Here is a 23,597-nt window from a genome sequence, read left to right as displayed (position 1 = left end):
AGAAGCGGCCTGTCGGCCTGACTGACTGTTTTGGGTCGAGCGGACAGACGATCCTCCGGCTGTTCCCCTCCTCCTGCAAACAGGAAGTTCATCACATTAGAACCTTTGACCTTTGACCTGAGCTCCGTGTGTTCACACAGACACTCGGTTCAGTCTCTGAGGGGTTTTCCAGAAAGACGGTTTAGGAAATCCTAAACTAAATCCTGAATTCTGACTTGAGTGAGCTAGACACGGCATAGCGGGAATTTTCGGTTCCAGAACAACTGATTCAGATTTCAGTGATCGGGTTGATCAACTCTGATAGGTTGAGACTGAACTCTGCGCGTTCACGGTGAATTTATAAAGCCATCCTCAATGGAGGCCTGAAAACAGGATTAATGATGGATTCAGAGGCGACGAGCAGAGCACAGCGTCATATTTCACTCCAGCTGAACAAGAAATATTAATGACAGCTTGTAGTGAATTTCAGCAAAAAAATAAAATAAATACACATCAGCAACACTTGTGAGACTCGGCATGGCAAAAAATTGTAGATAGAGATAATGCGTGAGTTAACTATCAAGTTTAATGCTTGTTTTAGTCATTCAACATTTAACATACCTCTGTAAACTAATGTTTAATTAATAGGAAGGATGCAACATAGGCTATTGCCTGAATTGTACACTCTTAATTATTTTTTTACATTTAATTTAGGTGTAGCCTAATCCAGGCGGCATGAAATGCACTTGGCAACAAATTTAAAAAAAAAGTATAAGAACATAATTCAAACTCGTAGGAGCCGGCCCTATCTCTGAACAGTGGTAGATAACTGATGGCATGAAGGAGCTCATCAGAGCCAACGACTACGCCCAGGACACACGTGCCAACATAAAGGGTAGGTTTATCACATTCATAATTAATATTTATTTCTTATCTCTATCTACAATGTTATACAGAAAGCTTCCAGTAGTGAATAAACGAAGGGCAATGCATAACGTGTGTACAGAGGTCAGAAGAAGATAAATTGACTCTTCTGAAAAACGGTAACACTCGTGATGATATGCTGCAGGTGGGTGTGATAAAATATATCGCAGTCTCTTTCAAAGCCCTGCAAATAATTTGAGCTTCCACGTCAACGGGATCTTCAAGACAGGTTTAAAGCCATTTTCCAGAAAAGTTGAACAAACTGACTTGTGTGATGCTTAAATGCTGCAGGCTCAGTCGGGTTTAACTCAAGTCAGCCTCAAGTAAAGCTGCCACAGAGCAGGTTAGCTTGAGAACATCAGTTGCCATAGTAACTGATCTAGATTTACTCTGATCTCAGTTTTTGGAACAGAAAATCCCGGATTTCTGTGAATTCTGAGTTAATAGATCTGGATAACTTGCCAATCCTGCTTTCTGGAAAACCCCCCAGATCTTCTCTTCTGGTTGTTTTTAATCTTTCTGCTGCTTTCACTTCTCTGTGCCTTCTGTTCTGATGAAGAGACTCTCAAGCCAAACTCCATTCAGATTTCTGGAGTTTGAAGCTTCCCGCCTCATCAGCTGAGGCAGAAAACTGTTAGAGAAGAACTTCAGACCTTTTCTGAATCAGCAGGATCCACTCTTCAGTTCGGCAGACATCCAAGCTACAGCAGCACTTTATTTTAATAAAGTTAAACTTAAAACTAAAATTGGTTTGCCTGCTGCTCCACTATCCTCCTCCACCAAAACACAGTTAGTGAGCAGGTGAACCAGTTTTAAAAGTGTTATTTTATAGAAATAAAGTTCTGCTTGGTAAATCTTGTGTGAGCCGAAGTTTCCAGCGGCTGCTGCTGGTTCAGAGAAGCTTCGAGTTGTTCCAGATCTCTTCCTCTAACGTCACCGAGCAGCACGGCAGCTTCAAACTGACAGAGTTCTGAAGCGGATCAGACTGTGATCTGCTGCTCTGGGATCCGTTTCTGCCTGCTCACACGTCATCATTAGCATGTTCTTAGCATGTTGCTGCGGAACCTGAACTCACCATGTTGGCGTGTTCTCCGCAGAACACTTTCCCCTTCCCGACGACCATTTTACAGAAACGGTTCTTCTTCTCGAGGTAGAAACCACACCGGCCAGGCAGCGGGGCCGCCATGTTGGATCCTGCTGCCTTCACGTGCTGTGGGAAAGTGGTAAATCTGACTTAACAAGATGTGACGTTTAGAGTGCCGGGACAAGCAGTTTATTGATGGGAAACGTGTTGTATTTTATTATTAACTGTCTTTGTTTGGCTTTTTATTGATATTCGTATCGTTGTATGTTTCGACTCTTTTTAAACTTTCAGTATTTTCTCCTCTTTCTGGGCCGCAAAAACCTGCTGTTGTTTAAGGCTCCGTGTTTTCCTGATTTCCCACAAAATCACTTGAACGCACCGTCAGGCCCTGAAGGCAGCACATAAAACCAACACACATTAAATCTGAAAGATGAAAAGTTTGTTTTGAACTGGAAATGAAATGTGTTTTGGTTTAATTCTGGACTCTAACGGTCTGACGGACTGCTGCCATTAACTCAGTCTGGCACTTTGACGGGTTTCATGTGTGAAAGAGGCTCTGGTGTTACAAAAGTCTTAAATAACTCTGCACATTACAAAAAGGAAAAAAAAAAAAAAAGAGAACAACCCAACCAAAGGTTACAGGAAGTTGCTGTTGGTTGTGGCTTGGTTTCAAAGATGTATAAATCGCTTGGTCTTTTCATGCCTGATGTTAATATCCCTACTAATAACCCTGACTTCTTTAACTTGAGCCTTTACCTTTATCTTATCTTTACTTCAGTAAGTTTTATTTTTTCTTCTTCCAGTCACGAGGACTCAGACAGAATGTGCCGTTCAGACTCTGCCGCCAGGTGGCGCAGCTCAGTAAACAGACTGATCCGTCTGCAGGTGGATCTCAGCAGTTAAAATAAAAAGGTGATTTGACTTGTGAAACACTTTATTATTTAAACTGTCTGTTGACGAGCTTCACTGAGCAGCTTCACGAGGAAAGACTTGAAATTGATTAAAAAGCCGTTAAAAATAAGCCATTGATTTTAGTTGATGCATTATTAATTCAGTATGATTTCCTCTAATCCCGTTCTCATTTTTATTTCAAAATTATTTTTCTACATTTTTTATGTGCATATTGTTTATTCTTTCTTGTGTTGTAAACAGATGATTATGTTGGAAGTTTAAATGTCTGTTAGTGAATATTAAATGTTGGAAACTTTAGTCCAGATGAGCAGAGACGGAGAGACTCTGCTGGGATTTTCCTCCACAAACAAACAGGAAGAACAAACAAAACACAATCAGAGCTGTTTCCACTGCCGGGGGCTCTTATTTTGAAATGAAGATAACAGTCTGTCTTCCGGTTCCAGTCGCTCTCACAACAACAACAACAACAACAACAACAACGACAACAACAACAACAACAACAATCTTTCTGTACAAACAGCTTACAGAGGTTTTTATTCAAACAGGCCTACAACAAACTGTCAGTGAGTTGTGTCTGAACCACCTGCAGCTGAGAGCACAGAGACAACTTCCACAAAGACAGAGAACAAAACAAACAAAAAAAAACAATGAGTAGATGAAATAATAAATTAAAGAACAAAAAAGAAAAAGAACAATACATACATTCCAGCGGTTAAATTACGTTATATTGTGTAAATATAAAGTGTCATTTTTGGGCCTTCGTGCTTTTCATACATTTTAGAGATTTGGAGATAAAATGTTGCTAATTGTTTCTAAAGGCTGTTAAACAGGTTTGTGTTTTGCAGTATTCACATTTGTGTATAAAATATTTTGCCAAAATAAAAAAGTAGCCTATTCATTAAAAAATGGATATTTCTATCTTCTATAAGGCCTAAACATTCCAAATTTTGATATTGATATTTTCTAATAGAAATAGTGGTAGAACATCAATACTAGATTTAATTACATTCCACATTACAGTGAAAGAATAAATGATCTGTTGTCTCTTCATCTGTGTTACAAAACTGACGAGAATTACAGAAGAAGAACTGTCCAAGTTACCAAAACATGCAACATCATGGATGACAGAGGCAATATATTGGATCATAATGTTGTGTTTGAAGTGTTGCTCATCCTCTTCTGTAAAGGAGCATGAAGGTAACGTGTGATCCATATTCATCTGAACATGACGGTCTGGGTCTGGGTCTGGGTCTGGGTCTGGTCTCTCTGCCCGCTCCGCCTGAACACCGACAACTTGACCTCGGATGACTGGACTTGTAATAAAACTTGATCAGAAACACGCCGATAAAGCATGTTATCCTGAACCTCTAAGAATTAATTATATCTTAGATATTAACTCAAGTCTGGCTGCTCGTAAAACCAGAAACGGTTTGTTTCATCCAGTCCGCCCGAGGCTGCAGACACTCCCGCATGAGGTTTACCTGCAGTTTACTGAGTTTGAACATCAAATCAAATCAAATCAAACAGCAAAACTCTGACTGCAGCTCAGCTCTGATTGGTTGGCTCTCCTCTGTGATTGGTCATCTCTCTTTTGCGATTGGTCGGCTCTCCTCTCTCATTGGTCATCTCTCCTCTCTGATTGGTCACATCTCCTCCCTGATTTCCGTCTTTCGTCTGCGATTGGTCGCCTCGCGTGCCACTTGACAGATTTTCCCGCCTCGGATAAAGCAGGGGTGTGTGTGTGGGTGACGTCATTGTCGGAGTGTCCATCATGGCGGCGGCAGAGCGCGGCGGTTCCCGGGCGGAATACTCGGTGCTGGTGGTGGCGGGAGCGCTGCGGCCCGCCGGGCGGCTCGAGCGGCTGCTGCTGCAGGTGGAGACAGGTGAGTCCGCGTGCCGGGACCGGACCGGTGAGACGGAACCGACCTGAGACACGCACACACCGTTAACCACAGTCACACCGGAACATCTGCGGTTCGCCTTCAAAATAAAAGCCTCTGAAGTGGACTTGACGTCGGTCGCGGCAGCTCGCGGCAGACACACAAATCTGTTAGTTTTCTCTCTGTGTGTTTCTGACGGTTTCTAATGTGAAGCAGCTCCGTTAGCTTCCGTTCTGCAGCCGTTAGAAACTGTTTCTCTTGTTTCGTGGTAAAATAACCTGCCGGCTCCGGCCAGGCTGCCCGGTCAGTCCGGTGTTTCAGTTTGTTGAGCCGTTAGCAGACAGAAGCTGCCGTAAAGCGGTAACATCTGTCCCGATCTGTCCCCTGGACGGGGAGTGCTGCGAATGCGATGTTTCGGATAAATAACGGCTGTATTTTAATTTACAACAGATTCCCCTTAAATTACATTCTTTATTTAAACTTTAGTGTTCTGTATTCTTACTAAAAAGTTTCTCAATCAGGTTTATTTGGAAAAACTATACCGGAAGTCGTATCTTTTCATTTTGTCTGTCTTCACTCTGGTTTTCATTTTGTTCCAGTAAAGTAGGTTACAGTATAAAACTTTGATAATTCACCGGTATCATTATTTTATTAGTTAGTATTAACTACTTCAGTAGTTAACCAGCACAGTTAGGGCTGCTCTGTTTATAGGTTACAGTAAGTTAATAATGTTATTATTTAATAAGTTAACAGTGAAATATTGTAGTAGTTTACCAGTGTAACTGTTCAGTAGATCTGGTTCCCAGTATAACTCAGCTGGTTCCCAGTACAGTGTTGTGTGTGTAGTTACTGTACAAAATAAGAAGAATAAAGTACTTTCATCAGGTTCAGCTCTTCTCATCATCCAGTGTATTGATCAATTCTTCAATCAATCTGTAATCAATCAAACAGCATCAGTCCATCAGATTAGTTTATTTGTTTGCTGCAGTCTGAATTCAAAATGGATTCAGTCAGGATTTATTCAGCAGTCACAGAACATCCCATAATGACCCAATCAAAACAAATGTATTGAAAATGAAATCAGAGTCAGGAGTTTGGTTCCAGTTTCAGTCTGTAGTTCAGTCTGTAGTTCAGTCTGTAGTTCAGTCTGTGGTTCAGTCTGTGGTTCAGTCTGTGGTTCAGTCTGTGGTTCAGAGACACAAAACATTTCAACTTCTCATTTTAAATTCACAGTCAGTTTGGTCAGTCTGATCCAGTCTGTCGGTCTGATCCAGGCGGTCAGTGTCAGGGATCGAACCTGTGACTTCCTGTGATTATTGTGATTATTACTGTGATATTCACTGTGATATTCACTGTGATATTCACTGTGATATTCCTGTGATATTCACTGTAATATTCACTGTGATATTCACTGTAATATTCACTGTAATATTCCTGTGATATTCACTGTAATATTCACTGTAATATTCACTGTAATATTCACTGTGATATTCACTGTGATATTCACTGTAATATTCACTGTGATATTCACTGTAATATTCACTGTGATATTCCTGTGATATTCCTGTAATATTCACTGTGATATTCACTGTAATATTCACTGTAATATTCACTGTAATATTCCTGTGATATTCACTGTGATATTCACTGTGATATTCACTGTAATATTCACTGTAATATTCACTGTGATATTCACTGTGATATTCACTGTGATATTCACTGTAATATTCACTGTAATATTCACTGTAATATTCACTGTGATATTCACTGTAATATTCACTGTGATATTCACTGTGATATTCCTGTGATATTCCTGTAATATTCACTGTAATATTCACTGTAATATTCCTGTGATATTCCTGTGATATTCACTGTAATATTCACTGTGATATTCACTGTAATATTCCTGTGATATTCCTGTAATATTCACTGTAATATTCCTGTGATATTCCTGTAATATTCCTGTGATATTCCTGTGATATTCACTGTAATATTCACTGTAATATTCCTGTGATATTCCTGTAATATTCACTGTAATATTCACTGTAATATTCACTGTGATATTTGCAGCCTGTTGATTTCTGCTCTTGTCTGGGTGAAAAGAGGAAGTGATGTTTCTAAATAACATCAGCATCCTGTTGGCTGAGGGGAAACAGAGATGAGGGAAACACGGTGAGATGTCTCACTCCCGGCCCGTTCAGAAGAACAGGCTGTCAAGCGAACTGTGATTGGCTCCCAGAGTCTGGTTAAAGCTGATTGGCTCGTTATCAGCAGGTCAGAGGTTGGCTGTGATCGGTTCATTATGTCTTGCTTCAGTTAGTTTTTCTGACTCTAAACTGGACTGCTGGATTAGTTGTAATATTTTAGTCTGCAGCTCAGTAAGATGAGCCTGGCTTCCTGGTTTAACAGATCGGTGTTGAGGATCAGATGACATCATCTGCTAATTTGCATATCAGCAGTATAAACCGTATCAGTTCCAGGTTGTCTGCAGGTTTCATCAAGGTAAATCCAAAACTTTTCAACTGCTTGTTCAAACTGTTTCTGACTGTTTCAGACCTGTCAGGACTATTTCTGACTGTTTCTGTTTAAGGCCTGTCAGGACTGTTTCTGACTGTTTCAGATTGTTTCTGTTTCTGACCTGTCAGGACTGTTTCTGACTGTTTCAGATTGTTTCTGTTTCTGACCTGTCAGGACTGTTTCTGACTGTTTCAGACCTGTCTGACTGTTTCTGACCTGTCAGGACTGTTTCTGACCTGTCAGGACTGTTTCTGACTGTTTCAGACCTGTCTGACTGTTTCTGACCTGTCAGGACTGTTTCTGACTGTTTCAGACCTGTCTGACTGTTTCTGACCTGTCTGACTGTTTCTGACCTGTCAGGACTGTTTCTGACTGTTTCAGACCTGTCTGACTGTTTCTGACTTGTCTGACTGTTTCTGACCTGTCAGGACTGTTTCTGACTGTTTCAGACCTGTCAGGACTGTTTCTGACCTGTCAGGACTGTTTCTGACTGTTTCAGACCTGTCTGAGTGTTTCAGACCTGTCAGGACTGTTTCTGACCTGTCAGGACTGTTTCTGACTGTTTCAGACCTGTCTGACTGTTTCTGACTTGTCTGACTGTTTCTGACCTGTCAGGACTGTTTCTGACTGTTTCAGACCTGTCTGACTGTTTCTGACCTGTCTGACTGTTTCTGACCTGTCAGGACTGTTTCTGACTGTTTCAGACCTGTCTGAGTGTTTCAGACCTGTCAGGACTGTTTCTGACCTGTCAGGACTGTTTCTGACTGTTTCAGACCTGTCTGACTGTTTCAGACCTGTCAGGACTGTTTCTGACCTGTCAGGACTGTTTCTGACTGTTTCAGACCTGTCTGACTGTTTCTGACTGTTTCAGACCTGTCTGACTGTTTCTGACTGTTTCAGATTGTTTCTGTTTCTGACCTGTCTGACTGTTTCAGACTGTTTCAGATTGTTTCTGACCTGTCTGACTGTTTCTGACTGTTTCAGACCTGTCTGACTGTTTCTGGATCAGTAAACAGTCTGTATTAGTTGTTGATTCTTTGGCGACTCGTTCGTTTCTCTCAGAAGACACATTGTGATTTGTCGCTTTAGAGAAGTAAATTCGTTAAATCTGTTGGCAGCAGCTGCTGTTCAGCCAATCAGCACAGCGGAAGTCCCGACTGCACAACCAATGAGAAGCCAGCTGCCGTTTCCTCTGCTGAGCCTCTGACCCGGTCTGCTGCAGCGCCGCCTGCTGGCCAGAGGAGAGCAAGCGATGGATTTGTTTTTCAGTTTCTCGCTTTTTCACTTTGGTGCTAAAGGAAGAAGCTTATTACAACATTATATAACATGTTAATAACTTCTAACTAGGGATGTTCAACAAAAATTGATGATCGATTTATTGTTTGTTATTGTCATCGCAGCCGGTTAGTCTAACCGCGCAAATGACCATTAAACCGAAGTGGAGAGCTACTTGCAATAAATGCGTCGATATGAATCCACTGGACTGGTGGAAAGACAACCAGGTAGGATTCCAGGCTGACAGCACTAACGCAGCGGTGCCTCTGCACTCGGGACCTCTGTCCCGTCAGAGCGTCTTCTCTGGGACCTCTGTCCCGTCAGAGCGCATCCTCTCTGGGACCTCTGTCCCGTCAGAGAGCGTCCTCTCTGGGACCTCTGTCCCATCAGAGAGCATCCTCTCTGGGACCTCTGTCCCGTCAGAGCGTCCTCTCTGGGACCTCTGTCCCGTCAGAGAGCGTCCTCTCTGGGACCTCTGTTCCATCAGAGAGCATCCTCTCTGGGACCTCTGTCCCGTCAGAGCGTCCTCTCTGGGACCTCTGTCCCGTCAGAGCGTCTTCTCTGGGACCTCTGTCCCGTCAGAGCGCATCCTCTCTGGGACCTCTGTCCCGTCAGAGAGTGTCCTCTCTGGGACCTCTGTCCCATCAGAGAGCATCCTCTCTGGGACCTCTGTCCCGTCAGAGCGTCCTCTCTGGGACCTCTGTCCCGTCAGAGAGCGTCCTCTCTGGGACCTCTGTTCCATCAGAGAGCATCCTCTCTGGGACCTCTGTCCCGTCAGAGCGTCCTCTCTGGGACCTCTGTCCCGTCAGAGAGCGTCCTCTCTGGGACCTCTGTCCCGTCAGAGCGCGTCCTCTCTGGGACCTCTGTCCCGTCAGAGAGCGTCCTCTCTGGGACCTCTGTCCCGTCAGAGAGCGTCCTCTCTGGGACCTCTGTCCCATCAGAGCGTCCTCTCTGGGACCTCGTTGTAACATATTTGGGCCTAACGAACATTGATATTTGATTGTTATCTAACAGTGCAAATCGATCAAGATTTTTTTGGAAATGTGCATCCCTACTTCTAACATTTCCCTAAGCAGGAAAAACCCGGAGATGAGGTGAACTCTCTTCCTGCTGCACAGCTAACAGAACAAAAGGCAATAAAGGAAGTTAATTTAAATACAGTTTCTCCACGAAGGCTGAAATATAATTCAGACGAGGAAGCCGTGGGCAGAATGTGCAGATAGTGCAGAGTAAATGTGCATCGGTCTGATGATGTCATCAGCAGGTTTGTTTGGAGCGGCGCTGCAGCTGCAGTGTTTCCTCCTGCAGACGCTGCACTTTATTAATAATGCAGCTGAGTTTCTGCAGCCTGGCTGCTCTTCAACACTGATGCACAATATTCAATATCTTAAACTAGTTTCCATAACATTCAGTATTCAGTGTTTCCCCAGACACACACACAGACTTTTCCACCCTGACAAGAAGAAAAGTCTGTGTGTGTGTGTGTGTGTGTGTGTGTGTGTGTGTGGAGGGTGTGTGTGGAGGGTGTGTGTGTGTTGAGGGTGTGTCATGCTCAGTAAGGCTGAGGCCGAGCGTTAGTTTTACCACAGACTGTTGTATCACCCCTGTCTGTCTGTCTGTCTGTCTGTCTGTCTGTCTGTCTGTCTGTCTGTCTGTCTGTCTGACTGTCTGTCTGTCTGTCTGTCTGTCTGTCTGTCTGTGTTACAGTGGGTTTTTGTAGTATAATAAGTATTGTGTATATTGTATGTACAGCACAAACACTTGTTTCCTCCCCTGCAGTATCATAACACCACATGATGTGTGTATGGGAAGCACAGAGGACCAAAACAGTGTTGGGAAACAGCAAAGTGAATCAGATCCACTTTGTGTTCAAACCACAAAACACACATTCAGACTGAGAGTGGCTGTGTGTCAGGACAATGTGAACATGTGGACGACGTGTGTGTGTGTGTGTGTGTGTGTGTGTGAGTGTTTTCCGTCTGGCAGAGCAGCAGCTGAGCCAGTGAGGTTCTTTATATAGAAGTTTCCACTGCAGACACACACTCTGTCATTACTGCAGCTTGTTGTTCTGTTGCTGCTGGAGGGTTGAAGAGTTTACTTTCTCTTCTTCTGGTTTTATGTCTGAGTTTTATTTCCTTTGAGCCCGTTTAGGTTTGTTGATATGAGTGTTCCTCTCTTCTTCTGTGGTTTATCATGTGGATCTGCAGATGAACTGAGCTGAGTGTATTGATGCTAACTGTGGAGCACCAGCAGTGTTTCCTGCTGAAAGATACACACTGGACCTGCTGCTTCTTCTTCTGTGGTGGAAATGCAGTCAGAATACTGTAGACTGAGTCCCTACAGCTCAGCTGCCATCCACGCAGTGGTTAAATATTAAACTGGTGTGTGTGTGTGTGTGTGTGTGTGTGTGTGTGTGTGTGTGTGTGTGTGTGTGTGTGTGATTAAACTGGTGTGTGTGTGTGTGTGTGTGTGTGATTAAACTGGTGTGTGTGTGTGTGTGTGTGTGTGATTAAACAGGTGTGTGTGTCATTTAGTTAAATAAATGTTAACCAGCTGCAGGAAGTGATGTTCCCTCTGCATCCTGCTGCATGCTGGGAGGGGGCCGTTTGGTTCAATCCCATAATCCCTCTCACTGGCTGCTGGAATATAAAGTGTCTCTATGTGAACAGTCACTGTAGTTAAATCCCCACAGCAGCCAGTGAGTCTCTCCCTGTCCACCTCTGACCTCTGACCCCTCTGACATGTGACCGTGTGTGTGTGTGTGTGTGTGTGTGTGTGTGTGTGTGTGTGTGTGTGTGTGTGTGTGTGTGTGTGTGTGTGTGTGTGTGTGTGTGTGTGTGTGTGTGTGTGGCAGGCCTGCGGCGCTGGCCGGTGGATCTGGACGTCTCTGTTCTGGACCAGCAGCTGAAACTCTTCGTGTCGCGACACTCCGCCTTCTTCTCCGAGGACGTCCGAGGTGAGAAAACGTCTCGAGTCTCATCAGCTGATTACTTGACAGAATATTGCAGTTGTGATTTAAACTGTGTAATGTAAAGAAAAGTGATTTAGTTAAAAAAAAGCTCCATTCATGAACATTCAGTGAGAATGCATGTTGAACTGCAGCTCAGCTCTGCTGTGTGTGTGTGTGTGTGTGTGTGTGTGTGTGTGTGTGTGTGTGAAAGTCTCCCAGCTGTGAGGAAACAGAATGTGAACTGAGCTGAACTGAATTCCATTAAACTCCATGAAATTCCACTTCTAACAGAGTTTGTCTAGACTCTAAACGTTATAAATCAAACATTATGAATCAAATCAGATCAAATAGATTCAATCATAATGTTTGGGTTATGATTACATGATCTGCATCAAATACCAGCTGAAAGGCTCCTTTAACATTTTATGATATTCAGTATTGATCTTATAAACCACTGTGTGGAATCTCTGATATGTGGGAAGAAAAAACAAAAAAACATGGAATTTAAATAGTTGTTCTGCTGAGATGAGAGGAAAGAGTCAGATGTTCAGTCTAAAAATATGTTGAAAAAAACCAACTGTCATTTCTACTTAAGTCCAAAAGTCTTGTTCATTATAGGAGGAAAAAAACTGGATCCGGATCAAATCTGAAACACAGAGGAATATAGATGGAACGAATCTTCCTGTGACCTGGAGTCATGATGTAGAGAAGTGTGTGTGTGTGTGTGTGTGTGTGTGTGTGTGTGTGTGTGTGTGTGTGTGTCTCCAGGCTGTTCAGCAGGGTCTCAGCTGACTGTATTTATGTGTTTTAACCAGACAAGCAGCCTTCTGTCTGCCCCACACACACACACAACCACACAGACACACACACACACACACAACCACACAGACACACACACACACACAGTTCCAGCAGGCGTGAAGACTGAATCTGCCATCTGATTGGAGGATACGATGATGTCATCAGCCATGGTTCCTGCTGAAGTGTCCTTGAGCAAAACACTGAACTGCTGCCTGCTCTGTGTGTGTGTGTGTGTGTGTGTGTGTGTGTGTGTGTGTGTGTGTGTGTGTGTGTCAGATCCACCATGGAGGCATATGATCGTGTGTGTGTGTGTGTGTGTGTGTGTGTGTGTGACACACTGGTGTTTGTTGTGGTATGTTTGGAACTTCCCATAATGAAACGGATTACATCAGCAGCCAATCAGCTGTCTGGATGTTGACGCTCGTTAACTCAGTTTGGGTCGACTGGCGACTGGACTTGTTGCCATGGCGACCGCCCAACCGGCTGCCAGGAAGTTGTTGTCATGGCGACCATGTGATGAGCTGTCAGGAAGGAAGAGGGGACTTCCTGTTCTCTCAGGGTCAAAGGTCAACTTAAAGGGACAGGTCGCCCATTCTGATGGGAAGAGACGAGGTTCAGATACACAGCAGTACTACTGATACTACTACTACTACTACTACTAGTACTACAGTACTACTACAGTACTGTAGTAGTACTGTAGTATCAGGAAGCCAAACAGTGTTGATGTGCTTTAAGTAGTATCCAGTTAAAGCACTTCAACACTGTTTGGTTTCCTGATTGTTCTTATTGGCTGTTAACAAACCATGTGACTCTATATAGGCTACTGTTTATTTTTATTTTTTAAACCAATCCTTTGCTCTGATGAAACTCAAATGTTTTGTTCCACTGTAGTTCTTCTGCACTTTGTCAGATGGAAAATAAAAATCCAGTTTTTGCGTTTGGAGAACTGGACTTGAGGAGTTTCCTCTTCCTGCTTGTGAGTCTAATCCGTCTCTTCCTGTATCTGCCCACTGCAGTAAGGTCATTATCCACCATGCTAACCATAAGCAAAATAATTAGATCTATCCTCTAAAGGAAGGAGGGAGGCGCTGTGTTTCCTCACCTGAGCTCTTCAGACTGAAGCTGACCAGCTGGTCTGCATCCAGACGCTGAGGCTGCAGTCAGGATGATAAGTGAAGCGTGACGAGAGAAACCGCTTCGCTGCAGCGAGACAGATTTCTATCACCGGTCAAAAGGAAACTTCACTTTAACTATCAGCAGTAGTTTAGTTTATTTTTCACACAGCGGTAACGCCAACTTCACCTGAAATGTCTTCTGAGTCATATTTCCCGGTAGTATTTTTTGACTTAACACTGGTTTACTGGTCTACTGGTTTCCATACTGGTTTCCATACTGTAACAGGTTTGTGTCAGTAGTCTCTTGTGTCTGAAGCCTCTGCATCCAAAACGGCTTCACTGCAGGACTCAAACCTTTACTCAGCAGGTTGATCAGACTGGCTCATCGTGACCTTTCACCCCGTCTGGCATCCGTCTGTTTCCTGTCCGGCCGGCCTCAGACTCACATGTTCTGGCTCTGGACAGATTGTTAGCATCTTTGATGTTATTCTGAGTTAATTTATTTAAACCTCATTACTTCCCCAGTGGTGTTTTCTGTCAGTTTCTTGTCTTCAGGACTCTCAGGCTGGAAAAATCCTGAAACTGACCAGACACTTTCACTGTTTTAGCAGCTGACTGGAGGTTTCAGACGGAGATGGTGGTTTGGTCTGGTTGTTGTGGGTCTTCTGTGTGTGTGAGCGGTGTGTCTCGTCCCTGCAGGCCAGCGGACGCTGCGGCACAGCGGAGACGTTCTGGACACGCAGGTTGTGGTGAATCCGGCCCACGAGTTCGTCTGCTCAGAGGTACGACTGTCGTTCCTCAAGCAAGACTTTGCTCTTCAAATTTGACTTTAGTGTCACTTCAAGCTTTAAGATTCATGTGTTAACTCTCAGTTTAGTGCAAGTATTTTTCATTTTTAACTTTTTACCCCCAAGCTACAAAAATGTAACTGCAATGAAAATTCATCCTCTGACCACAAATAAATACAATTGCAATTCCAGCTCAGCTGTCCATATATATCATACGGTGATGTAAATATCCAAATCAGAGTTACTTCATAATTGTTGTTAAACTGCAACAGCACGGCTCCAGGAGAGAACCTGTAATAGAGAAGTTTACATGAGACCGGATCATTAGAGCGAGTCGTTTGTGTTGGAAGGGAAGCGGAGATGACTTCCTGTCAGGGGAAGGTCACTTTCTTCTGAGGAGACTCGGGGAGGTTGAGATTTAAAATGTAGGTTTAAGGGCAATGATGAAGTTAGGAATTCAATAGGATGAATTACTTGTCCTTACCTAGTGACAGCAGCGTGTTCAGTGGACTCCAGTGGTAAACAGGGGCAACAAGTACTCTGCACTCATGTTAACTCTCTGCGTGTTGAGCAGTTTGACACTGCATTTTTAAACATCAATAAATCAACATCAGTATGTTTTCAACTTCACATTGCTCTTCTTAGCAGCGTCATAAACAAAACTCTTATTCAGCGTTACTCATTTTTCTAAAAAATTGTTTTGGAGGCGAAACAGAGGAGAAATCCACACTTCTATCAGACGCTCCTGCAGGTTCAGCAGCTCGGCTCGGGATTGGTCAGATAATGTGAAAGCCTGTGATTGGCCAATTCACTCAACAAGCTCAACGGACATATCTGTGATTGGTTACAACGCTCATTTGCTGTTTAGAGCAGCTTGAAACTCAGTTAGAAAAACTTGATTTTGACAAAGCGGCAGCCGTACCCCCTCGGCATAAATCTTAAACACTTTTTCCTTTTGTTCCACAAACTTTCCACCTGAGCTACAGAGCTGGTAAATCTGCACAGCTGTTAGAGCAGAGTAACTGTGTGTCGGTCTGAAAACTGAATAATCTATTGGATTAATCAATTTGATCAATCCCTGTAGTCCAGCCATCTGTGAAGCTCGATCAGAATGCCGTGTTTCCTTCCTCTCTCCAGGTCCGCCGGCTTGTCTGTGACGCATCTCGACACAAACTGTTGGTGCTGGCCGGTCAGTGTCTTGAAGAGACAGGAGACATCGTGTTACAGAAAGGCTGCTTCTCTCTCAACAACTTCATCCAGATATTTGCTGATGAAGAGGTAAGAATCCTCTGTTGGTGTGTTGGTCTGGTTCAGCATGGACAGCTGATGGGGCAAAACAGTTTGTGGTTTGGATAGTGTGTGCATTAGCAAAAAATATATTATTTCTTAGTAGTTCTGAAAATATTTAAATGCTGGAATTTTGAAATGGTGTTTTTCTGATATTTAAATTTCTAAACCTTTTTCCCTGTTTGAACAGGTTGGACAGTTGTTGAGCTCAGCAGACCCAACAGTAAAGGCCAGCCTCACCCTGAGCTGCCCCGACTACGGGCTTTGGAAGGATTCTGTGTTGGAGAAACACAACCTGCAAGATTTCATAGACATCAAGATCAACCCTCCCCTCGTCCTCCCGGAGATGGAAGGTCTACAGGAGTTCACAGAATACCTCTCCGAGTCACTGGAGCCAGAATCGCCCTTTGACCTCCTGGAGCCCCCCAGTACTGTGGGTTTTCTGAAACTCTCCCGGCCTTGCTGCTACATCTTCCCCGGTGGGAGGGGAGACTCCGCCTTCTTTGCCGTTAACGGCTTCAATGTCTTGGTGAACGGTGGCTCTGACCTTCGTTCCTCTTTCTGGAAACTGGTTCGACATCTGGACAGAATTGACTCGGTACTCCTGACCCATATCGGCGTCGACAATCTCCCGGGACTGAACAGCCTGCTGTTGAGGAAAGCAGCCGAACAGGAAGATGAGTCTGCTGGATCTCAGACCGCTGAGGACTGGATGAAAAACCTAATCTCTCCTGAAATTGGAGTGGTTTTCCTCAACGCACCGGACAGACTGAAGTCCATCCAAGGAGATCCTAAAGAGCTGCGGAGTTGTGACCAGGTGGCGCTCACTCTGCAGCACTTAGAAAGACTGGCAATCAAACCCGAACCTCTCAGTCGGTCCAGTGGGCCCAGTATCGAGCCAGTAATCTTGTTTCACAAGATGGGAGTTGGCCGTCTAGAGCTGTACACACTCAATCCAGTCAAAGGCAGTAAAGAACTTGAGACTTTAATGCAGACTTGGCCAAGCAATGGATCAAACATAAAGGGCTCAGATCTTCCACTGCCATGCCTTGTTTCAATTTGTGCTTTGCTGGTCTGGCATCCTTACAGCCCTCAGGAGAAGATCATTCGGGTTCTTTTCCCTGGGTGTACCCCACAGGCCAAAATTCTGGAGGGACTTGAAAAACTGAAACATCTAGATTTCCTCAAACACCCAGTGGTGTGCTTGAGGGACCTAGAGGCATCCAAAACTGAGAAACAACCAAAACGAGCAGAGAGTCGGGAAAGCCTTAAGTCTCAGCCAAAAGACTCTAGACCCAGTAGTGCCTTGCTGAAGGACAAGCTCGGACGAGCAGATGTCAAGAAACAGGAGGTGAAAACAAAGCCAAAGGTAGCAGGTGACACCGCACCTAAAGAAGGGAAGGATGGGGAGGAGAAGTCCAAACTGAAGGATGGGGAAGCAAAAGTAAAGCCAGCAAAGCCTGCTGAGAAGTTTGTTCCAAAGAAAGATCTGTTAAAAGAAGAGAAAAAGGAAGTGAAAAAGAAGGATGAGAAGACCCCTGCTGGTGTTGTCAAGAAAGAAGAGATTGGGGAGAAAAAGAAAGAAACGGTAAAGAAGGAACCTCTAAGTTCAAAACCAAAGAAAGATATTAAACCCGATCCAAAAAAAGATGGCAAGAAGGAGGTGAAAACTGAGGAGAAGAAAACTGCAAAATCTGCTGTTAAAGAAGTGAAGAAAGGAACGAGTGGCACTACAAGCACTGCATCAACCGCAAACTCAGAAACAAAAAAAGCTTTAGCCAAGAACGGAACTCTAAAAAAAGACGGGACTCTGCCCAGGAAAGATGCTTTGAACAAAGGGACAAAAGCTAAGTCAAGTTTAAAGGAGCAGGATAACCAGAAAACCTCTGGTACGGAGACTGACCGCTCCAAGATGTCGACGCCTGAGGATATGACGGCAGAATTTGAAAAACTTCGATTGGAAAATGACAATGGGAACAGTGGTCAAAACTCAAAGGCCACAGCAGTAGTGAACTCTGCGGGTGACGGAGACTCTCTTGACGGAGCGAGGGCCAATGGGAACCAGAAGTTGATGGTGGAAAGTCCAGAGAAGTTCCGCTGTATGGAGACGCTGGTTCAGCCGGACCAAGCCATGGCGGCCTCCTCACCTCTTGCCAAAACACCAAAAAGTGAGCGCAGTGTTAACTTTGATCTCACTCCAACTGCATACAGGCTGGTTGAGGGTTCCTTGAAAAATGGACAAGATGATGTCTGTGCTAGCCCAGAGGAGAAAACTTTGGAGTTGGTTTCTCCTGCAGACTCCGCCCCTAACAGTGCGGGTCATACTCCTTTCCATCAGTCCCCTGAGGAGGACATTCAGGGTTCAGGTGAGGACAGCAGCCTTGGGGCCAGAATACCGAGCCTGGGCTTTGAGGACTACAACCAGGGAGGTTCTTGTAGGACGTCCGAGCTGAGCTCCCTGAGAGGAGGCCTGGAGAACTCCACGTCCTCTCAGGATAAACAGTCTAGTCTTTTGACCCTCAGTCCCTTCAAAGACATTCTGCCAGACTCCTCCCCCACCATGACCTCCATGCCTGCCGAGGTCGGCTCTCCTCACTCTACAGAAGTTGATGAATCGCTGTCGGTTTCCTTTGAGCAAGTGCTGCCATCTATTGAAGAATCGCCCAGAGGAACGCTAGGAGACCGATCCTACTCTAATGGACATTTCAGTGACTCTGACTCGAAAACAGGGATGACTTTGCCTCTGAGAACGTCCCATAACCTGCGCCATGGATATGGCTCTGAGGAACACATCCACGGGATGTCAGACTTTGTCCCAGATGTTCCACATGATGTAGATCTCTGCTTGGTATCGCCCTGCGAGTTCCAGCACCCCAAGTCCCCAGAGAACCATCAGCAGCATGTTAGCCCCGGCCTAGCCACCACTAGCCCACCAGACCTCTCCGATAACAGCGACTCCCAGGATCTGGCCAAACAGCAGAGTCAGAGCAGCAGCGAACGCTACTCCGCCTACAGCCAGGAAACTCCACCCACATCAGTCAGCGACTCCCTCCCGACCGCCACGGATTCCGACGTCCCTCCTGGAACCGAGGACTGTCCCTCCATCACTGCAGATTTAGACTCTGATGACGACTCTAGCGGTCTCTTTCCCCCCCATCATCCACAGGATCATCCCAGCCCTCACTCCTCCCACAGGGGGGCGCAGCACTCCTCTCACGACCCCCCCCCAGCCCCGGTGAAGGACCTGCCCCCCTTACCGCCCCAGCCTGGAGCCTGCATGGCTGATGCAGACGCTGAGGTTTCAAGCAAGAACCCAAAGAGTTCAGCTGCTAAGACCAAGAAACCAGCAGGAATGACCCAGAAGGCGACTTCTGGAAACACCGCCGCCCAGAACGGAAAGCCCAAGGCGGGCAGCGCAGCGTCGTTGAAGACGACCTCCAGCCTCGACACAAAGCCCACATCCAGAAGCTCAGCTGGCAGCTCCAGACCTGGTACTGCAAAACCTCCCTCCTCAGGTAGGCATGTACGGACCTGGAAACTCTACTGGAGTACAGTAGAAGACACAGAATACAGTAGATGACAAAGAATACAGTAAAATACAGAGAAGACAATAGAAGCTCTTTTCATTCCAAACCTCTGACTTCTGAACCCACCAATCTACCAAAGAGATATGCACAAAAAATACAGCAATGTGAAAAAATATTGTGCTTATAGTTTGTCTTCTGGATTTGATTTTCTGAGAAAACGGCATGTGACTGCAGCCGACATGCTGGTCGGACTTTCTGACCAGTACATGAACAGCGCATAATAGTTCTGGCTAAAAAATAAAAATTATCTAATGGCAGAAATCCCAGATCTGGATCATCACCAAAATCAAGTGATCAAGCGACTGATCCGTGGGCCATCTGTCCAGCACAGTGTTCTGCAGCAAAATGGTTATAGATGCAATACTGAATTTCTAAAGTACTAATGTTCTATCCTAAATGCTATGAATCCATTTTGGAAAAAAAATCCATGAGGTTCATCATTCAATATCTTTATAATCTAGAGGATCCTTATGTAGTGTGTCTCCCCCATCCCCCCACCCCCCCCACCCCACCCCACACACACACACACACACACACACACACACACCCTTAGACTGATCAGTGTAATTTAAAGAATATGAGAACACAGTGGTGAGATGCATCGTTCCCCAAAGTTTTGTCAAAGTCCAATCAGTGGCGTCCGAGAAGAAGTGTGATGGACAAACGGACCAGCTGCGGTCCACAGTCCCTCCCCCGATTTCATCACGGGGGACAATTATAATATTATTTTTCCCGCTGTTTCCCAGCTACCAAAGCTGCCGGTTCCGCGGGTTCTGCGGTGTATCTGGACCTGGCCTACCTGCCGTCGGGCCGCGCCTCCTCCACCGTGGACGTGGACTTCTTCAGGCGGCTTCGCTCCTCCTGCTACATCGTCAGTGGAGACGAGCCGCTGAAGGAGGCGGCGATGAGGAGCATCCTGGACGCTCTGCTGGAGGGGAAGAGCTGCTGGCCGGAGGTCCAGGTGGGTTCAGGTTCCCTTCAGCGCTGCGGGAGTCTAGTTACTGTCATCATCTGTTTCAGAGCTTGTATATATTTTGATGTTGTACATATTTATTCATTTATTCATTTTCTCTCTCAGTTCTGCTGCTGATTGACACACCCTGAATATATGCTCACATATTTCATACTTTAAATTTCATATATTTCTACTTACTTTCAGTGTAATTGTCTCTGTTATATATTCAATCCTCCCATTTGCTCCGTTCCTATTTATATCCTGTTTTTCTTGCTGCATCCTCTTCCTGCAGCTCGGCTCCAGCTGCTGACTTCAGTCGGCAGCATGTGGCCGTTTGATTCGTTCTGACCGTCGCTCACCTTCAGTCAGCGTTTATATCAGCCTCCATTTTCTGCTTCTTTTCACTTGTCCTTTGACCCCTGACCTTTCCAGGTTACCCTGATCCCGACGTTTGATTCGCTGGCGATGCATGACTGGTACCAGGAGACGCACGATAGGCAGAGGGAGCTGTCAGTCACCGTCCTGGGCAGCAACAGCACCGTGGCCATGCAGGAGGAAACCTTCCCCGCCTGCAAGGTGGAGTTCTGACCGTCCGCCCGTCCGGACGAGGAGGGCGGAGGAGACGGAGTCAAACCTGTTGTTGCCACGGTTACATCCAGGCCAGACCGATGACGGGACTTTCGAATCATTTCACCCTGCATGCTCAGTTACTCAGCCTCCTGCTCCACAGCAGCAGCTCTCTGTTTAAAGGTTGATGAACGTCACGATGTTCAGTGTTCAGTGTTCAGTGTTCACCTGCCGCTCTGCTGCACCTCTCACTACACTGAGACCCAGTGTGTCAGTCCAGCACAGGTCAGGTCCTCTGGGTTCAGTGTCTCCTCTAGTTAGAACTGTTATGTTTAAATCCAACAGATAGCAGATCTTGGTTTCCATTTCAGTAAATGAGTCAGTTTGTTCATGGTTCATTTCCTGTATCTGAACATTTCCAAGGAGGTTAAACCAGCAGATCACATGACAGTCTGCTGGTTCTTTAACTTCAACACATTCATCTTTGTTAAATTGTACTAATAGTGGGACCACATGCCCCCCCCCCCCCCCCCCCCCCCCCCCCCCCAAGCTAAACACCAGGGACATGTTCAGATGGAGTTAGCGATGCTTGGTAGGAAAGTCCCAGTCTGCAGAGGATCAGCTGCAGACTCAGTCTGCTGTCAGCAGGATTTCTGAGGTTTTAACCTGAATGCATGAAGCCACGCCCAGCTAGCTTAGCGAGCTAACGCTAAACCTGTTCTGAACTCTATATCGCTGTTTGTTGTGAAGGATAATCACGCTGTTTTTTTTTTTTCTAAGAAGGATTAAGAAAAGAGTTTTACACCTTCCACTTTTACTTGGCTTGTTTGTTGAGAGAAGTAGTTTTTATTTTTTACTCTGTGTGAGTGTGTGTCGACTGTGTCGTGCATTATTAGCTGTTGTGTGTTCTTTTGTACAATCCCACTCATGTTATGTTGGATCCATGCAGAACGTTCAGTGTCTTAATTTTCTCTGGTGTAGAAACGTCCGGACCGACGGTCGGCAGGTCGGAGGCTGTTGCTCGTTTCATGTGATTTATTTACTTTAACATTTGGCTTTCAGAAGGAAACAGATGACACATTTCAATTCTTAATTTATTAATTTTGCTACAACTTGTCCTTGTTAATTTCTTCAGTTTGTCAGGTGGTGAGGAGGTTTTCTTTGGTACGACCTCATGACTGATCAGCAGTTTTGGTTTTAAACATTTCATCATGTTGTGTCTTTAGTAGCACCGACACCGACCTTCACGACCTTTGTTGTTCATCACTCAACAAATAATCACATCCTCTAAAATATTCAGAATTTGTAAGGGCTAAAGAAAGCTTAACTTAATAATAGTAAAACATAATGATAATGTTCAGGGAATTTAATGTCCATGCCAACATGTTTTCAGCTGTGTGAGAAAAGACATTTTTCAGCTGCTGATTTCATTTTGGAATAAATTGTCCAGCTGCTCTCTGAGCACCGCCTGCTGTCCAGACTGAGGAACAGTCAGTCTGCTGCAGGAGACCAGCTGAGCTTAACTCCTCTCCTCTGAGTTCACTGGAGGTTTTTATTGAGAATCAAATTGACAAGAAAAATACTGAAGGTGTTTGTTGAACTTTGGAGCGTGGCGGCTGATGGAGAACGACCAGAGTCTGATGTCTAATCCACAGCTAAGACTCAACAGAGAACTTGACAGTTTAGAAGCCATAATATAGCTGTGATATAACCCCCCCCACCCTCCCAACACACACACACACACACACACACACACACACACACACTCTGCACTGTGTGTTTGTTAGTCCCTCCTTTCACTGTTGGAGGCAGAATTGTGATTGGAGTCAAATATCAGATGATTCTGTATTGAAACACTAATTTTAATTATTCTCTCTTTTAAAATAAATATTCCCCTTTAACAGAGTGTCTGCAGTGTCTTTATTATGTTGAAAGTAAGATGTTTAATAATAATGTATCATACTGTAATGTACAGTCCATGAGAAAATGTGTAGAGAATTATTTTCTAAAATGCTATATAATCATCTTGGGAAGAAAATATATTACCTGAAGTTCATCAGTCAGTCTGTAAATCTGTGAAAGTCATCAGTTCCCTGCTGTCCTTTAAACAGTACCATCATCTGGTTTAATGAGTTCATCATTTAGTAAGACTAAGTGAATCTTGTTTCAGGAGGGAACTTCTTCAATATGAATGTTAATGGATCTGCAGTAAGTTACCGAACAAACACAACTGCTACTTACAGATGTTTGTAAATCTCCTGCTGGAGTTTTTGGGGAATTCATATTTGTTCCCTCAAAATTGCATGGAAGTTGGTTCAGTTTTATTTCTAAAGCAAATCTGCAGCAAATGTAATTGTTTCCAAAGCAGAATCAGTTTGTCTGAGCAGGTGAAGCAGACTGACACCAGCAGCTGATCCTGGACCAGTGAGGAGCCAGCAGGGGGCGCACTGCGCTCCGCTGTCCGTCTGCTGCTGCAGAATGAAATGAGCTCAAAACACACAAACCACTTCCTATGGTAACTATGGTAACAATAATAATAATCACCAATGTGGGATGACACAAAAATAGAAAATAACCAGATGTCTGTGTAGATTAATTTCATCCAGGTAGTGAGATGTCCAAAAAAAAATAAAGAGTTGAAGATAATCGAGGTGAGTGTATTTAACCGGTCTGCACTGCTCTTTATTTACAGAATAGACTTTACTGCCTGACATCAGTCTTCATCAGGTAAATTCATCGTAAACATCCAGAAACAAACTGACATCAGTTATGAGGACGACGTCTTTTAAGCAAAAACATGATGCTTTTCTGAAAATATAACTGATTTTTGTTTGTATTTGTGGTCGTTCGCAGTGAGATGATCGCTGGCTAGAGGTCAGAGGTCGCTCTGTTTATTTCCCACTGCTGACCAACCAATCGTCAACAATGCCAAGAAACAACAAATTATTAATTGCAAAAGACAATGTGAGACATTCA

At 44.6% G+C, this 23,597-nt stretch overlaps 2 protein-coding genes across 2 annotated transcripts in view; one reads left to right on the top strand and one right to left on the bottom strand.

Annotated features, from left to right (window-relative positions):
- The window catches only part of trmt13 (tRNA methyltransferase 13), a 10,980-nt gene extending 8,876 nt beyond the window's left edge, over window positions 1-2,104 (bottom strand). The window contains exons 1-2 of the mRNA XM_071926269.2: window positions 1,979-2,104; window positions 27-73 (exon numbers count right to left, since the gene is read on the bottom strand). Coding sequence (XP_071782370.2) covers window positions 27-73; window positions 1,979-2,089 — 158 coding nt within the window. The 5' untranslated portion in view covers window positions 2,090-2,104. The remainder of the gene's footprint in view (window positions 1-26; window positions 74-1,978) is intronic.
- Window positions 2,105-4,670: 2,566 nt separating this feature from the next.
- Window positions 4,671-22,513, top strand: map1sa (microtubule-associated protein 1Sa). Its single transcript, XM_071926192.2, has 7 exons — window positions 4,671-4,782; window positions 11,426-11,527; window positions 14,137-14,219; window positions 15,363-15,503; window positions 15,703-19,027; window positions 19,846-20,060; window positions 20,487-22,513. Exons 1-7 carry the CDS (start codon window positions 4,671-4,673, stop codon window positions 20,640-20,642), a joined length of 4,134 nt encoding a protein of 1,377 aa, XP_071782293.1. The 3' UTR covers window positions 20,643-22,513.
- Window positions 22,514-23,597: the final 1,084 nt, after the last annotated feature.

The sequence above is a fragment of the Centroberyx gerrardi genome, chromosome 9 (assembly GCF_048128805.1).
Source record: "Centroberyx gerrardi isolate f3 chromosome 9, fCenGer3.hap1.cur.20231027, whole genome shotgun sequence".
NCBI lineage: Eukaryota > Metazoa > Chordata > Actinopteri > Beryciformes > Berycidae > Centroberyx > Centroberyx gerrardi.
The sequence above is the reverse complement of the archived record's forward strand: the minus strand, read 5'-3'. Positions and strand labels throughout refer to the sequence as shown.